This window comes from Aptenodytes patagonicus, chromosome 1 (assembly GCF_965638725.1).
Source record: "Aptenodytes patagonicus chromosome 1, bAptPat1.pri.cur, whole genome shotgun sequence".
Classification (NCBI taxonomy): domain Eukaryota; kingdom Metazoa; phylum Chordata; class Aves; order Sphenisciformes; family Spheniscidae; genus Aptenodytes; species Aptenodytes patagonicus.
In genome coordinates, this window is record NC_134949.1 from 202,964,795 (window position 1) to 202,980,522 (window position 15,728).

The window sequence follows — 15,728 nt, forward strand, 5'->3', positions numbered from 1 at the left end:
CATTCAACATTACATTCATATCAGTCTCAATAGCTCTGTTACTAATCTATACATATCCAGACTGAAAAGCTGCAGATTCATCAACTATTCACATGCCCCTTGTAGGCCTTTTACTGTGATTAATGTATACCAGCTTTTTAATATGCAGACTACTGACATTTTGAAATGAATAATGAATGAGCTCATTCTGGTCTAACTCATCTTAAATTTTGTGACTGATGGACTACTACTGTATATAAGGAATCAGTTATAGACTGTTACACTAAGATGATGATTACTATGTACAAAAGCAGAACATTTTATTTTCCTTTTAATGCAGGTTGGAACATAGTTTGTTATTGTAATAGAATTTACATGTAATGCAAAGGAGAGATTAAAACTGGCATAAGGGCAGCATCTAGAACAAAAATTTTTATGTTTCTATTCCGAGAACGTCAACTAGGAGTAGGTGTTTCTGCAACAGAAATAAATGGATATTCCAAAGGCCTGAAAATATTCAGTCAGCCATTTTGAAGACAGCGTTTAAAAATGTAAGATCTCTGAATTATTATTATTATTACCATTTTAGAAAAGAATTGTGAGAAAACACAACAAGGCCATGTGCCTGCAAAAGAAGTAAATATGCTAAAGTGAGATCTGAAGCAGAGTTCAATACTCAGTCAAGGTAACAATAAAGAGGCAAAGCATATTTCACACAGAAGATTTTGGCTTCTTTTAGTCCAGGCAAAGGATGGACATCAAGCTGAATTTTTTTCTGAACAGTGAGAATTCTAAACATTAACAGCTTTTGTGTCAGGTACATTGCCAAACTTACTTTGTTCCTTGGTGACTGCATTTTTCTTTTGTTCTGCAAGTCTTTTGGTGTTGTTTCTTTTCCAGCAGCTAAAGAAAACTGTCTAATCACCAAGACAGTTCAGAAACAGAATGCAAGTAAAATACCCTACTATATTAGATCAGAGACAGTTAGTCAAACTAACATCAGTCATTCTGTTTGATGATAATCAGAACTGATGACAGACAGAAAAATGGGGAGAGGGGACCACACAGCAGACTATATTAATCTTCTTATTGATGCTACATCATTTTCAGGCTATCCACAGAAGGAATCTTTTCTCTGCTCAATTTTAACAGTTCTTCAACAGCTAGACAGGCGCTCATACTGCTTTGTGTTAAATACCTTGCTCACTCTCAGCCTCAGCAACAGAAATCTATCCCCCTATTTTAAGCTGTTTGGATACATCTTTTCCAATGTTTGGAGCTCTGGGCCATCCAGGCAGTGTTATAAAACTAAATTCCGAACCACAGAAACTGTTCCGTAACTAGGAATTCTAAAATTCTGTATGTATAATTTTGTACTTAAAATGATTCCACATTTCATCTAAAAACCCATTCAAGCACATTCAAAAGAAAGTTAAGTATCTGAATTTTTATTTCACCTTAGACCCGTCAAATCTTCCAAGTGTTTCTAGCAGCTTTACAACTTGTATTCTTGTATCTTCTTCACAGAAGAAAATCCATGAGGAGTTCCTACCATAGGTAACAGAGAAGCTAACAAAAGAAATTAACATTTTACTAATAAACTGGCTTATGAACAGAATGATAGATTCAACACACATTCCCCAAATATAAGTACTTTGCAATCAATTATTCATTTACACAGAAACAGAAACTTTTAATACTTAGAATTACATATCAAAGGACTACAGTGAATGGATAAAGATATTGCCTCTGCTGCTATCTATTTATATAGCACCAGTTATTCCAGAAAGAAGGGAATAGAGATACATAAAGAATGTCCACTCAGAAATGCATAGGTACTACGGTCTAATAGCCACCTATGAATTTAGAAGTTGACAGACAGCAGTTTAAGTTACCTTCCCCTCTGTACCTTAACTCTCTTCCAACGAGCACCATTGTTGGGCATCTAACACCATTGCAACAATCATGAAAATGCCTAATGACAGGTTTTCTCACAGCTGTTTGACACTGATCATCCCCAACCTAAAAACTTCATTAGCTTTTTCAGTACACTGACAATACACAGATTGAAGGGACTCCCCTACTTTCCTCAAAGCTAACACTAATCTCAACGCAAGATTCCTGACTCCTTCAGAAAATTCTCATTCCTTATTTCTCTACTCCTCCCAGCTTAATTCTTCCACTACTTAACAAAACAAAGCCTTATTAATTCATGACATCCTAATGGAAAAAAACCCCTATCTTTACTTGTCCGGTTTCCTTTGCATAGCTTTTACATTGATTTAATTAAACAAATAATCTGAGGAGAGGGATAAGAAAATTACCCCCTATAAACATCACAGATTTCTTCCTCTACAGCATTGCCTACTGATAAAATTAGCAATGAAAATAAACAGCAGAAATGTAAGTCAGCAAAAATAAGTAAAAAAGGGTGATAGGATCATTTATGTTTTAGGGAATGGTATTTGCCTAAAAAAAAACCAAAAAACCAAACCCACTATCTGAGAAATACTTATGCTACAACATGTGATGCCTGCCTCTGCAGGTCTTTTAATTACATGCTAGAAGCACCAGATGGTTGCCAGGTGCTAAACTAGTCCAGTCTTTTTTCATCTGGGACAAGTCATTGTGCTGGTTTTGGCTGGGGTAGAGTTAATTTTCTTCATAGTAGCTAGTATGGGGCCATGTTTTGGATTTGTGCTGGGAACAGTGTTGATAACACAGGGATGTTTTCATTACTGCTGAGCAGTGCTTACACAGAGTCAAGGCCTTCTCTGCTCCTCACACCACCCCACCAGCGAGTAGGCTGGGGGTGCACAAGAAGTTGGGAGGGGACACAGCTGGGACAGCTGACCCCAGCTGACCAAAGGGATATCCCACACCATATGACATCATGTTCAGCATATAAAGCTGGGGGAAGAAGAAGGAAGGGGGGGACATTCGGAGTGATGGCACTTGTCTTCCCAAGTACCCATTACGCATGATGGAGCCCTGCTTTCCTGGAGATGGCTGAACACCTGCCTGCTGATGGGAAGCAGTGAATGAATTCCTTGTTTTGCTTTGCTTGCATGCGCAGCTTTTGCTTTCCCTATTGAACTGCCTTTATCTCAACACATGAGTTTTCTCACTTCTACCCTTCCAATTCTCTCCCCCATCCCACCGGGGGGAAGCAAGCGAGAGGCTGTGGGGTGCTTAGTTGCTGGCTGGGGTTAAACCACGACAGTCATCTTCCTATAAAGCTACCTTTCCTCTGTGTCTTGCAACGGTATTTGATTATTCATTGCTTTCTGCTTATGATACTTAATCTGCTAAACTATAATAGCCAGAAGAACTCACGATCCATTCATGCTTTTAGTTCATAAAAGCATATACTTGTTGCCTATTTAACACTGAAATCTGGGCAACTCTCTGTCATTCAGGCAAGCAAGCAAGATACAATCAGCTGGGAAAGACACTTCCTAGCTCTTCCTTCTAAAACTTGCCAAACAAGTACAGAAAGGGTATCAGATACCCTCATGTTTTTAAATATGTTCAGTATTCAGTGCCCTGTAAAGACTGAAGGCTTTCCTCTCATGCTTTAGTGCTCAGCTAGAACTTTAGGAGATAAATACCTGTATTTACACGAAAGCAGGTGGGTAAAGGGTAAGGAGAAAACACTAGAATCCCCCCCCCCAAAAGAATTACTGCATCTTATGAATACAGCACATGCAAGTTCACAAAAATAATGATCTGTTCATCTAACTATTGATGGACAAACAGAATGATTTTCAAGGCTAAGTATTTAAGGCCTGCAGAAAGTCTTATGTAGACCTCATAGCACACAAATTTGGAGTTCAGATTGCAAGGAGCCATTGGAGATACTCAGGTAAAATCCAGGTTCAGGATAATAATTTAAAAAAGGGATTTCTTCTCTGCTTAATGAACATGGTTACTGAGAAGAAATGTAGTGGGCGTTCTGAAGACAGTAACAGTACTGTGTCATAAGACATCCATTGATGTCTTATGATTACATCTTCTGAAATGTAGTATCTTGTCCAAGTTAACCTCTGCCCAAGAACTAAAAATTAAGAATTATCATAACTGTTTAGACGCCTCCTTAAAAATGCTGACAACTACAGAACTGCCATTCTTCTGAAAGCAGTTTTCAGATAAGAATGCATCTTATATCACAATTCCAAGCATCGTCAGCTGCTGCAGAATGGGCTGATCTCCCTTCCTTCTCTTCTGTCCATTCAGAAAACTAAACAGTACAAGCCTCACAACATCGACATACTTCTAAACTACTCTATGTCTTCATTCTGCCAAAAGTGGTAAGTGAAACAGTAGACACAAGGAAATTCATATTACAGAATTCTCAAGATGGAAATCCTTTACTTAAGATTCCTCTTATGATTTCTGAAGAATTTTCTTCGCTTTGTCACACAAATGAGCATTTGTATTTTTGCTTCTGAGTTTTGCTATATTTTAAGAGCAGTATCTGTAAACCCTGTCACCGAGACATAAACAATTCAGAAGAGGAACCACTAGGTCACTGAAACAGGAGCTAAGGAAAAACAAAGATGACTGATAGTTGGAACATCATCTTCCCGTTTTTCAATTTACTTTAATTCTCCTTTTGCTTCTTTTCACAGTTTATATGTATCTCTCTCAAAGATAGCTACTATACAAACACTATTTTCATGTTTCTACACACACAGCAAGCAATGGAAAGCAGAAGAAAAGGCATCGTGTCCTGCAACCACTCTGATGCAAAAACCTCAAACCAAAACAAAAACTTCCTTCTGAGTAACTCTAATAAATTATATTAACTGAATTAAACCTCAAGAGGCTGCAGAGCCTCTGGCATCAATTTCAAATGCAAGTTTTAGGCAAAGGATAGCCTTCAGCAACCATGGAGCTTTAGGACTTTCTGAAACAAGAATCATTGCTTCCCAACAGTTTGCAACATACTACCATGTAAATGCAGCATGTCTTCCTTGGAGCCATCTGCATAAGCTAAGAAGAAAAGATATTTCAGATTACCTGTCTTCTCTGACCATACTAAGATGAAAACTGGCCATATAGGCTTCTAAAAAGATGTTGAAACCTACACCTTTTCACTATAGAGGCATACCACCTCTTAGAAACACTGTAAGCAATAAAAGAAACCCCAAACAGGTATTATTATCTTTTTTAAAAAAATTATTCATCCACTTCATTCAGCCAAGTAATCTGAAAGGTCAAAAGTTCTGAAATACCTCACACCTTACACTGAGAAGTGGGGACCAAATAGGAAAATATACATTTAAAAATGGTATTTCTTTTGACTAATTTTCTTCCCTAATAATTTTAAAACCCACAACGATTTGAAGAAGGCAGTTGTTCAGTTACATTATATTATTGTTGTCCTTTTATTTTAAATAGCTTTCTCTGATTTAATGAAATTTGACAGAAAATTGCTTTGGAAAGCAAAAAAAAAGTAGTTTAGAAGGTGAAAAGATAAGGTTGCAACTCTCATTCGAAAATTTTGCTTCTGAAAAAAGAGGTCTGAGTAATCAATATTTATATTCTTGGTTACAAAAAATTCTGAGAATAACTGGCATTCATTACACTTACTCTCTCATTAACGGTAATATTGTCCATGCACCTTCGTGCCCGTCCATCTCATGAATAAGCAGAACAGTAGGTAATACCTTTAAGAAAAATAAAAATATTCCCATTAAACCTGAATTATATGCACTTTTTTCCCTAAACACTAACTAATCTTAAAAAAATTACTCTGGAATGACTACTTAGTTCTTCATTTTTTTTTACCAGCAAGTAGCCCTGCAGAATAGATGACAGGATGGTACGAAACAACGTGACCTGGAATTTAGGGAAAGTGCTTCTTCCAACCCACGATTTCTTAATTATCTATTAGATATAAAGCTAATACACTTCAAGTTAAATGTTTTGTATAGGTCCCATGTAATCAATTAAGCAATGTATCATACTCATTTCTTTACCATATCATAAAATCCCATACTGTAAAGAAAGACTTATAAATAATGTAGGGTATTCTACAAAGGCTTCCCCTGACAATCGCGTTACACAGAGCTTATGCGGGAGTTCTAACACTCTTTACTTTGCTGAGTTCAGCTTTGACCTGTCACACTAACATCATGACAAAAACCCATGGGTTTACGCAAAAATCAAAATGAGGAGTCAGCATTTTTTCTTCCTGAAAAATCAAAGCAGCTTCCTACAAAGGAAAATCTTTTCATAAATGTCTTTGCTCTTTTGTTACTTGAAATGTCTTCGGTGTGGCAGACCCCAATGTCGAGCAGACAAGCTATCATGCTGGGGTAGTTCCCAAGAAAACACCCTTTAAACATGGCCCTCAGATAAACCAAACTGCATAATTTATTCACTATAGTTCATACATGTAAAAAGTGGGAGAGAGATATATATATCCCATAATATATAGGCAGTATCTTACTCCATTGATTTACTACATTTACAAGTACAATTCCCTACTGCAGCATCATTAGGGTCTCAACCACCTCACAAATGTCTAAATCCTTTGGGTTAGGTAATTGTACTAATACTGAAGCAAAAATCTTCCCGCCAGAAAAGCCTAATGTAACCTCCCAGTTTATCTAAATTTCCGCACCATCTAAGTACATCCCATTACAACAATTAACCTAACAAAGCACTGGTGGTGTTAATGCACTTTAACACAAATGACTTAATACTAGCAGGTAAATGATCCCACCTTTCCATTATACAAACTGTTAAGTTATGTGATTAAAGGCTCATCACCATAAACACAAAGCAGCACAGAGGAACAGTAACAGGATAGGAACCCAAATAATGTAACTGGAGAAAACTGAGCACCCTGACCCAGCTCCCCCCAGGGCTGTCCCACGGGAGCCATCAGCCTGTCCAGGTGTGACACTCACCAGCTAAAAAGAAGGGAGTGGCTCCCCACTCACCTTACAGTCTGACGGGGTTACTGCCTACAGGGGCATGGGACTCATTACGGGATTCAAGGGAAGAGCCCTTTGGGATGGCACAAAACTTTTAGGAGATGCTTAGGGAAGACAAAAGGCCAGGAGAAGAGGGATTAGTGTGGTCTGAGGAGGAACAACCATTGGTAAACAGAGGGAAAAAAGGGTTTGGTCACTTGAAACAGACTGCTGGTCAGGAAGCTTGTCTGGCCACGCCCTGCACTGATCACTGCAGTCAGTCCTGTCTTCTCCTTAAATTCCATTTCTAACTCCTGGGCAGGAGGCTCCGTGTGTCTGTTTGGAGGTCTGAGTGCCTGCAACTGAAGAAGGGACCATGAGTCATAGGGGTGCACATGTCTGTGCTGCCAGAAACTGGGGAGAGTGGGGCGCATAAATGTTGTGTGGGTGTGTGTTTCAGTGTGTGTAATCACTCATGAGCATCAAGCTAGACTAAGAGAAGAGGCTTGGGAACCAGGTATCAGAGCAGCCACAATTCTGAGGAAGAGACTGAGGAGACCAAGGGGTCTGACGGTTACTGGAGGAAACAGGAGGTCCCAGCTACAGGAAAGCCTCTGGGGTGCAAGGGTCAGCTACTGATAGTGTTATAAGCCTGCACCAGGTACTGGAAAGTTCCATTTGTATGTGTGTGTCTGTGCGCGAGGCAACAGGGAGGCCAGGAGTCAACTACTGGATACACTGAGTGTCTAAAGCTACTGGGAGGATCCATAGTGTGTGCATGTGTGCATGTGCAGGAGCAGGGCTGAGCACCAGCAACTGGAATGGAGCTGCGAGCCACACAGCAAGACTCACATGCCCATGTGCTGGCAACTGCAGAGACCGGGGATGCGAGATCAGCGACTGCATAGACTGAGTGTCAAAGACCAGCTACTGGAGGCATCCATATTGTAGATACGTATATTTATGTATACATATTCCACAAACAGGCTTTCATCCTGACCAGCCAGAAAGGTGAAACAAGATCAGGCCATTGGTGCAGTCTGTGTTTGTGAGAGTGCTGTGGTTTCTGTGTTGATCTACGTGGATGACCACGTAGTGTGTGTATGCATCCACATGTGCCTATTGGGAACACATGCTCCGCCTCGCTACTGGCTGGACCTGGGGCCACGGAGCTGCAGCAGCCTCACCTCTGTCAGGCTGCTGGGTTCAGCAGCTCCTAAGACAAACCATCTTGATCCCTCAAGGGCCTAATCCCTTTCCACTTACACCATGCATATGCCAAACATTTTCGTTTGATGAATGCTTCTCATGAATATAAGCCAATTCCATTTACATAAAATTCACATTTAAACACAAAACCAACTTATTCTCTAAGAAAAGCTCTAAGATAAAGTTCACACTGCTTGCTGACTCTGTCAAGTTTACTTTAAATCCTTTTTAAGGACAGTTAAGCATAGCACCTAGAAATATATAAAACCTCCAAACTTCATACACTAAAGAAAACATCTCTACCACACTAAAGAATAACTGTGTCTCTCAGGAGTGCATTAACCCTATCAGAAAATAACAATCTACCGTTTTTAAAAATATTTGTGCTATTGTGAATGACCCAAATTGAAAAGAAACAATGCCAAAACTCTAATTTGGAACAGGATATTCACCTGCATCTAAAATATCAGCGGTTCTGATTTATGGTTCTAGTTCAAGCCAATCTATAAAATATGTTTCCAGTTAGTTACAATTTATTGCAAAACCAAAGAAGCCCAGAGGTTTTTAGTGGAAGTGGCAAATCTTAGTAACAGTATGCTCATCATCTGGTATTTCACTAAAATGTAACCACTTCATGGTAAAACCATAAAAATATGTTTGCTTACAGGATTGCAGATAGGAAGATAAAAGGGCAAACCTCTGTCTTTACAAGAACATTTGTTTTTACAACCATACAAACCCTGCAGTTATGCTAGTATTTTCATGTGGCCACGTATTTCAAGTACAATAGGAGCCAGACAGAGATAAAAATAGTTAGTAATGATGTATTCAGTGTCTATATCACACTAAGGGCTGAAGTTGTATTCATTTTAGATAAAAACATTTGCCCATGCAAAAGGTATGAAGTAAATCACATAATCTAAGTAGCTGTACTATATACTCAGGTATCTCCTCTTCAACAAAAAACCCCCAACTCTTTCCTTTGTGCAGATCAAAGGAGTGATGATAGAGAAAAAGCACTCTTTCTTGAGCTAATCTGATACTTTTGCAAGGTATCTTTTCTTTTTGACATCTCATAAGCCTGCTCTCTTTCTCTACCCAACTTCCTCTAAAACATGAAAATACATGTTCTGCATATACCTTTCCTTCCACTCATCTCTAACAATGCATCAATTCTGATTTAATAAAGGAAATGCTTAAAAAACATTGTACAGGTAAAATAGCCTCTTCCAAAAATACAGGCGGATCTCTGTTGCTTTTCCTTTCTCATTTTATGTATTTTCACTCTGAACCTACCGGAACTGGGCTGACCTATTCATTCTATTTATTTTACCTTCAGTACAAGGACAGAAAAAAGGCAAAAAGTTCCTGATGTCAGCTTTGGGGAGCGAAAGGGCATGTGCAGGGTAGCTCATCAGGGGATGGCTAGATAGTCAAGGTAGTGATAAGTAACTTACACACTGTATCTCGTAAAACTCTCCTACAAATGCATCTATACCCTGTACTGTATTCACTGGTTATTTTATCTTGAAACTATTGTTTCCACAGTTAGAGAGCCCATGTGCTTTCACACATATTAACACTTTACATATGACACAAGTCAATTTTAATCTAAATAAAATACTTCAATCACTTTTGAAGACTAAGAAACTACCCTCGCCCTTTCACAATTGAGCTGACTTTAAAAGGACAAAACCAAAAAACTGAATCACTTGTGGTCTGAAATACAGTATAAGACATTTTTACCCCAAATACCACCTACTGTATCAGCACAGTGAAAGCAGTAGTATCTGCCACAGATTACAACTGCAAACTCTACAAAAACAAAAAACTAAGTGTGAATAAAGGGGTTAGAACCACATCTTCAAACCAATTCAAAAGACACTGACACAGCCTCATGTACCTTTAAAATCATTTAGTATTATTTATGCAAGTTGAAGTACAAAGATGCTAGCAACACACTCAATTTCACAGCAAATCATCAACAGAACTGAAATCAAACTCTGGTTCTTGAATCTAAACATTAAAAGTCCTCTTCATTAACACGTGAAAAACCTTGGGGGAATAGCATATCCAATGAAGAAAAAGATCATTCAGAAAAAAAGAATTTTTAAGAAATAATTAAGAGACTTGCTAACCTGAAACAAGTATCTGAAATTTTTCTGTACTACATGCGATTTCATATTAATCTACCAAAACCTATATGAGAAATGCACAATTTATAGAGAACAAAACAGTACGGTGCAAAAACAAAGAAAAGGGCTAAGATTTCATAGACTACAAGGCCAAAATGGACCTCTGTAAGCACCCAGAACGGCAGAGGTCATCCCCAGCTAAAATGGGATTTCCAGAGCCACAGCTAGGGCACATCCTCTAAGACCCCCTAGCAGACCTGCACTTGCTTTCTTTTCCTGCAGAAGAGAGTCCACTGAATTTCATCTAAGCATAACCAAACCTTGCCCTAAGTGTACAGTTTAGTGAGAACATGCTTTTTAGAACATAATTCAAACTGGATGTTGCTCACCACTATTTATTATATACGCTATGTGACATCATATTTTAAATTCTACATATAAACAGATATGGAACTGCAGTGAAATGCAAAACATGACAGTAATATGTTTGTTGTTATATTACTGAGTCACCTGGTCAGAGCAATTAGCAAACTTATAACACATTATAGAAAAATACAGTACTGTATAGGAATCTGCTCTTAATGAGTCCAGTATACTGGTATCTGCAGGTGTCTTGCATATATCCCTGTGCTTTGTAAATTTATTAAACTGCCTTATGAAACCCAGAACTGGGGGACAGGAGAGGGGATCCTAAACCCTAGACGCTGTTGTTGAATAGCATAGTTCCAGAATTAGAAATGTTTTTCTAGTTTTTGCTCTACGTGTTCTACAAGCACTTAACAACATTTTCCCTATTCTCTTATCTTCTTTTCCAAAATTAATCCTAAGACACATTCAGAGCTAGCCTATCTACCCTCTTCTCAGCCCTCCCTTGGGAGGTTAAATAAGCCAAGCTCTTCCAGTCATCCGTTATGACTACTTTGACAAAGTAGAGCTGTGGAATACACACTGAAGTCTCCCTACAGCTTTATTTTCAAACATGCCACTTCTGTAGACAGACATTCTAAAATGACAGAAAGTAAGAGCAAATCTCCTGCCTCTAAACCCAGTGGGTTAGTCAGTTTGCTAGGAATTGCCATCATCAAATACTACGCTGTACACTACATCTTCTCCATATTCTAACAATTTGCTTAAGCATTGAAAACTACAATGCACATTTCAAATATTTTTCATGTTTTAAAGACATAAGTATCAATATTTATCAGAGCATCAAGTCCAAAAATAAAGGGCAAAACATTATTTCAATATACCCCTTCAAATAAAACCCACAAATGATTTAAAGTACTACTTTACAATACAACTGTTACAAAAGTACTTTGCTTCTGTTTAACAAGTCAGTTATTTTGGAGCTTCTCCAAGATGGTCATGGCCTTTTTAACCTTTACTCTATTTTTCCCTTCAAGCTGTTTTCACAGAATCATAGAATAGTTTGCATTGTAAGGGACCTTTAATGGTGTGCTGGTTTTCGCTGGGAGAGAGTTAACTTTCTTCACAGTAGCTAGTATGGGGCCATGTTTTGGATTTGTGCTGGGAACAGTGGTGATAACACAGGGATGTTTTAGTTACTGCTGAGCAGTGCTTACACAGAGTCAAGGCTTTTTCTGCTCCTCACACCACCCCACCAGCAAGTAGGCTGGGGGTGCACAAGAAGTTGGGAGGGGACACAGCCGGGACAGCTGGCCCCAACTGACCAAAGGGATATCCCACACCATATGACGTCATGTTCAGCATATAAAGCTGGGGGAAGAAGAAGGAAGGGGGGGGACATTCGGAGTGATGGCGCTTGTCTTCCCAAGTAATCGTTACGCGTGATGGAGCCCTGCTTTCCTGGAGATGGCTGAACACCTGCCCGCTGATGGGAAGTAGTGAATGAATTCCTTTTTTGCTTTGCTTGCACGTGCGGCTTTTGCTTTCCCTATTAAACTGTCTTTATCTCAACCCATGGGTTTTACTCCCCCCCCCCCCCCCCCCAATTCTCTCCCACATCCCAGGGGAGGGTGAGTGAGCAGCTGTGTGATGCTTAGTTGCCGGCTGGGGTTAAACCATGACAAAAGCTCATCTAGTCCAACCCCCTGCAATGAGCAGGGACATCATCAACTAGATCAGGTTGCTCAGAGCCCCGTCCAACCTGACCTTGAATGTTTCCAGGGATGGGGCAGCCACCACCTCTCTGGGCAACCTGTGCCAGTGCTTCACCACCCTCAGCGTAAAAAATGTCTTCCTTCTACCTAGTCTGAATCTACTCTGTTTTAGTTTAAAAACCATTATCCCTTGTCCTATCGCTACAGGCCCTGCTAAAAAGTCTGTCCCCATCTTTCTTATAAGCCCCCTTTAAGTAGTGAAAGGCTGCAATAAGGTTTTAGAAAAAACCATGTTGCTAACAAAGCATAATATCCAATAAATAGACATTTTGTAGTCTTTTGCTCCTCAGAGAGCCTAAAGTAATAAAGTATAATCTACTATTTTCCATTAGAGAGACACTCTACTGTTCTACTCTCAGATGCCTGGTTATCATTTTAAAAAAGAACCAAGTTTTTGTAATATATTATGTGCAGTTTCAAAGGGTTCAGGGAAAGGCCATAGCAGTACCCTGCTTTCATAACTCAAGAGCAAGATGCTGTGTGTAAGTCTGTTGTCAAATCTTACATTAAAGAAAAGATGGAAGCATTTACCCAATCATACGGAGGTAGTAACTGCAACTTAAGAAAGTGATTTGAAGTGTTCGTGACTATAACTTTAGATAACAGGCAAAAAAAAGGAAGAGTTTTAATGAAGAGGAAGTAATTTTATTCCTTTTTCCTACTGTACATTGTATGGAAATCCTCAGAACACAACTTAGCTGCCAGAAAATACACTTGAATGCATAACCAAAGCACTGACTTCTGAGTGCTTGCATGCCAGATTCAACAACTTACTGTAGCTATTTTTCCAGGCAGTAAGTATTTGTACCTGAAGGAACTTTTTAGGCAGTTAGCTGGAATATTAATCCTTATGCAATAAACTATCTCATCATCAAAAAGAAAGCTTTCTACTACAATTTATTTGTGTCTCAAAAACCTGTAATTATTGATGTAACTTTTTCATGTGGGAAAGATGCTGGTAGCCATTGATTTTTTAATTTTACTGGACTGTTCTTCAACAATAGTCAGAGTAAATTTCAGCATGCATATTACAATGTTGCCAATTGCTAACATGCTGCCTAGAGTTCCCACAATTAGAAAATCAGTAAAAGGTCCAGTTCGGGTTTTGTGATCCAGAAATAATTCACCTGTGGTCAGTAGTAATCAGTGTTAATTTGGTTTACATTATGTTAATGTGACAGCACAAGATTTTCCTCAACTACTAGTAGAAACAATTGTCCTGCAGCAAACTGAAAAACAGTCATACAAAGAATTTATAAGTGTGCCTATGTTTTCCATGATCAGGAGCAGAAAATGTGTCGACATCAATACAATTGCCTCGAATCTTGTAGATGAAAACCTGAATAGATCATAATTCAGATGACCAGGACATGAGAAGACTCAAGAAACTACTAAATTAAAAAAAACCCCACAAATATTCAAAATATATGTCTATCAACAAATGAATTATGTCCCCCCCAATTAGTCAAAAAACATAAAACCCTTCTAATTTCATCTGTTTTAATCTAGACTGGGCTACAAAGATCAAAATGAAGTCTGGAGTCTTCGATAAGTGCTTGCTGATAGAGTTGTCAAGTCCTGACTTTTCAAACTGAGCAATAAAAAAAACCTAACTATTTTCATTCTTGTCATTACTAAGATATGAACAACATCCAGAGGTATTGATCCATTTCAAAATTATCATAAATCTTAATACCTAGGAAAAAAAAGACATATTTACTAAATAAAGTTCAAACCTAATTGCAAGATCACGACCTAGACCAAAGCAGCTCCTACTGCTTCCTAACACTGCCTCATATATTCAGTCTAGGTTAGTCCATTTTTGTGCATTTTTTCCTACTCACCACACTGTCTTGCATCACAGAGTGCATAAACTGTATTCCTTTGGGATGAAACTAAACCAGAAGATGTGCTGCAACTGCTAATGGACCTCCAGTTCACAGAACCAAATCAAAACTAGTCCAAAGTAAAACCCTTTGAAATGTCACGTAACACCAGTGCTAGCTCCTCAGAAACAACTACATTGCTCTACACATTTGCTCCTATTGCACCAAACTACTTGCTAATGTAGAAATAGTCCAAATATTAGTCCAGACGTGCCAAGTGAGTATGGCACATCTGCTATACTTTCAGTTACCTGGGATTTAATAAAATAATAATAAAATAATCACATGGATTTTAAGTCAGTCTAATATTTAGTTTGAGCAGCAGTCTGCATTTTGAAGACTGAGACAAGTATTTGAACTTGCTAATTAAAAAGTGTATCTTTGGAGGATGAAACTTAGTCCATATAAGAGTTCTCACCAATTTATTCTGCATTTTCTTTTTCCTCCCTTAGAATCCCCTATCTTCCCCCTAGTTATCCCCTATCTTCCCTGTTTTGTCCTTTTGAGAGTTAACGATCACCAACATCCCGAAGTCTTATTTTGTAACAAGACAAAAAAAATGTGGAAAAATCTGGAAAAGATTTGAGTGTTTATTATAATAAATGCTACCAGAGATGCGTATAATGAGACAGTAGCCTAGAATGACAATAATAAATTGCACTAAAGTGCCATTTGTTTGCTTATCACTTGCATGGATAAAAACCAGGCAGGGATACTGTCTCCACAGCTCACAGTTTGCAAGAATTCTAAATAAAAGCAATCATACAGAAGACAGACGTGTGACAGTACACAGCTATTATTCATGAAAGTGTGGAGGGGTGGCTGATACAGCAGGGGCACGATCTAGGATCCATGAGCAACCCATGTTTTTAACAGTAACAGGGATATGCTGACAAAGACGGCTGGTGACCTTGACCATCCTTCCCTGGGCAGAAGAAGGAACCTCGCCACGTGATGAACAACAAAAGTGGAACAACATCCGGGATAGGGAGGAGGCAGAAATCGGTGAGACCAGCTGGCAGCTACCAATGAGAAGGGTGTTGTGAGAGCGTGGATAGCTGTGATTAACCAATTATAGGTTGTTATGAAGCGCGTGTCCAAAGGTGTTGTGAGTGCATGTATAGCCGTAATTAACCAATCATAAGTTGTTAGGAACCGTAATTAGCCAATCATAAGTTGTTAGGAAGCGCGTGTTCATAATAGATAACTATATAAGCCCTGTTATAAGTGTAAATAAAGGAGAATGACCATACTCATATTGAGATCCATCATTACTCCGGATTCGCACTCCCGCTCCGCCGTCGACACCGGTAAACTCCGACATGAAAGTAAGTATTAATGGTGAATCATAATAATTATGTTGCCAACCGATCTGAATAAGATTATTTAGAATGGCTGTTTAAGATAGCATTTGGTTTTAAGTAAAAACTCACCTTACACACTAATATTATC

At 38.7% G+C, this 15,728-nt stretch overlaps 1 protein-coding gene across 1 annotated transcript in view; it reads right to left on the minus strand.

Moving 5' to 3' along the window:
* Positions 1 to 15,728, minus strand: part of B3GLCT (beta 3-glucosyltransferase) — a 70,487-nt gene that overhangs the window by 26,184 nt on the left and 28,575 nt on the right. Inside the window, exons 5-6 of the mRNA XM_076364298.1 lie at positions 5,575 to 5,651; positions 1,437 to 1,548 (exon numbers count right to left, since the gene is read on the minus strand). Of these exons, the coding sequence (XP_076220413.1) occupies positions 1,437 to 1,548; positions 5,575 to 5,651 (189 nt within the window). The remainder of the gene's footprint in view (positions 1 to 1,436; positions 1,549 to 5,574; positions 5,652 to 15,728) is intronic.